General features: G+C 37.1%; 1 protein-coding gene across 1 annotated transcript; it reads left to right on the forward strand.

Annotated features, from left to right (window-relative positions):
* Positions 1–285: 285 nt before the first annotated feature.
* Positions 286–1,233, forward strand: LOC143673212 (olfactory receptor 9G4-like). Its single transcript, XM_077147517.1, has one exon. The coding sequence runs from the start codon at positions 295–297 to the stop codon at positions 1,231–1,233; it is 939 nt and encodes a 312-aa protein (XP_077003632.1). The 5' UTR covers positions 286–294.
* The last annotated feature ends 1,131 nt before the right edge of the window (positions 1,234–2,364 follow it).

The following is a 2,364-nucleotide window of genomic DNA, read 5'->3' on the forward strand; positions in this document are numbered from 1 at the left end:
GATTTCCTTATTTGGCTTCATTTACTCAGCTGTCTGATGAGAATAAGAGCTTGACCACCCTTTAATAGCTAATAATTGAAGAGTCCTGGTTTTAAATCCAGATCAGAGACCCATTTCAGTGGTCTTTTTAAGTCATAGACTGAAGTTCTGGAATTCTAGGTAGTAAGTAATGAAAATCCATAAACCTCTAAATATTTGTTGATTTAAAATCGATGCCTTGTTCACTTTTTGACATTATGCATCATCAAATCATTTTTGTCTCATGATCATAATTAGGTTTTCTCCTCTGAGGACATGGAAATGGAAAATCGTACCATCCTGACTGAATTCATCTTGGTGGGCTTTACTTCTGATCCCCAGTTGCAGCTGATTTTATTTGGAATATTTCTGATCCTCTACTTGGTAACCTTGTCAGGAAACATGACCCTGGTTATCTTAATCTGGACTGATTCTCGCCTGCACACACCCATGTACTTTTTCATTGGCAACCTGTCTTTCCTGGATTTCTGGTACACATCTGTGTATACACCCAAAATCCTGGCCATTTGTGCTTCTGAAGATAAACATATGTCCCTGGCTGGATGTGGAGCCCAGTTTTTCTTTTCCTGTGTTGTAGCCTACACTGAGTGCTATCTCCTAGAGGTCATGGCATATGACCGCCACGTGGCAATTTGCAGCCCACTACTCTATTCAGGTAAAATGTCCAGGTCTCTCTGTACTGGCCTCGTTTTGGGCTCATATTTTGGAGGTCTCTTGAATGCCATAGCCCATACTGCCAACACTTTCCGCCTGAAATTCTGTGGTAAGAATATCATTGACCATTTCTTATGTGATGTTCCACCATTGATAAAAATGTCCTGCACAGACACCCAAGTCTATGAAAAAGTCCTCCTGGGTGTGGTGGGCTTCACAGTACTGTCCAGCCTATTTGCCATCCTGATTTTCTATTTCAACATCCTCCTGGCTATCCTGAGGATCCACTCTGCCTCTGGGAAGTGCAAGGCCTTCTCCGCCTGTGCTTCCCACCTGATCTCAGTCACCCTCTTCTATGGGTCCATGCTCTTCATATATTCAAAGCCTAGCTCCGCTTACTCCTTGGCAAGCAATAAAGTGGCTTCCTTGTTCTACACAGTGTTGAACCCATTGCTCAACCCTCTCATCTATAGCATGAGGAATAAGGATGTCAAAGAGGCTTTCAGAAAAGCACTACACACTCTACAACCACAAAGATGACACGTCATCATTGGTGCTTTTGCTTAGTGTTCTTATTGCATTTTCCATATGATCAACTTATAGACATGTTTGTAAACATGGCAAGATTTCATTTAAATTTGCAAATTGTACATGAAACAATGAAATATGGAATAAACACCCCTTACATTGTTTTTACTTTGTTTTAATGTAAAATATTTGAAACCTTAAATATTGGGTTTTGAGATTGGGCAGAGCTAAGGGAATAAGAAGTTATTTTATTCATTTGCTGTTTGATTTTGAAGCTTGGTGACCGAACCATATTGGGTATGGAGAGGTCATGAAATTGCTACAATATTGGAAATTTGATCTAGAAATATTAATTTTATGAGATGTTCATCTTAGTTTATCAGCTGTTATGATAAGTACCACATATATCTCACCATTTCAGAAGCTGCAAGTTTTGTGTACTCCCGGGGTTGGTAGCACTTTTTAAGTTTTATACTTTCTGATTTGTTCCTTAATTATTCAATGAATGCCTGCTTCCATATGTATCTGATCTTTTAGTGTACCATTTAGAGTTCCTTCTCATTTCCTTCCATAATATTTTCCCTATACTATCTTTGTGTTTACCTTGTTTCTTAACTTTAACATTATAAATCTAAAATAATCATGTTGATTTACTATCAACTTCCCTTCAATAGCATATACATACTCTGCTTCTGTACCCTGCTGTTCCCCCACTTGTTTTGTTATATGTCTTACAAATTATATATTTATGCATTCTAAGTCCAGAATCATAGAGTTATCCTAACTTTTTATGCACCTGCATTTTAGAATGTATAAACAGTTAAAAGTACAATTACCAAAAATACAGTAAAATAGTGTTGTCATTTATAATCATTCATAAAAGTAACTTTACAAAAGTTCTTTATTTCTTTATGCCACTTCAATCCATTGTTTAGTGCCTTTCCTTTCAGTGTATTGAGATCTCTTTAGCATTGATTATAGGTTAGGTGATGAACTCCTTCATCTTTTGCTTGCCTGAGAATATCTTAACCTTTCCCTCATTCTAAAATGACATACATGGCATATAAAATTCTTAGTCAGCAATTGTTTTCTATCAGGATTTTAAGTATTTCATCCCAGTGCCTCTTTGCCTTCAAGTTTTCT

The sequence above is a fragment of the Tamandua tetradactyla genome, unplaced genomic scaffold, assembly GCF_023851605.1.
Source record: "Tamandua tetradactyla isolate mTamTet1 unplaced genomic scaffold, mTamTet1.pri scaffold_200_ctg1, whole genome shotgun sequence".
NCBI lineage: Eukaryota > Metazoa > Chordata > Mammalia > Pilosa > Myrmecophagidae > Tamandua > Tamandua tetradactyla.

What these genes read in the sequence shown, in the direction of transcription:
- LOC143673212 (XM_077147517.1), top strand. Translation starts at nt 295, where the DNA reads ATGGAAATGGAAAATCGTACCATCCTGACTGAATTCATCTTGGTGGGC.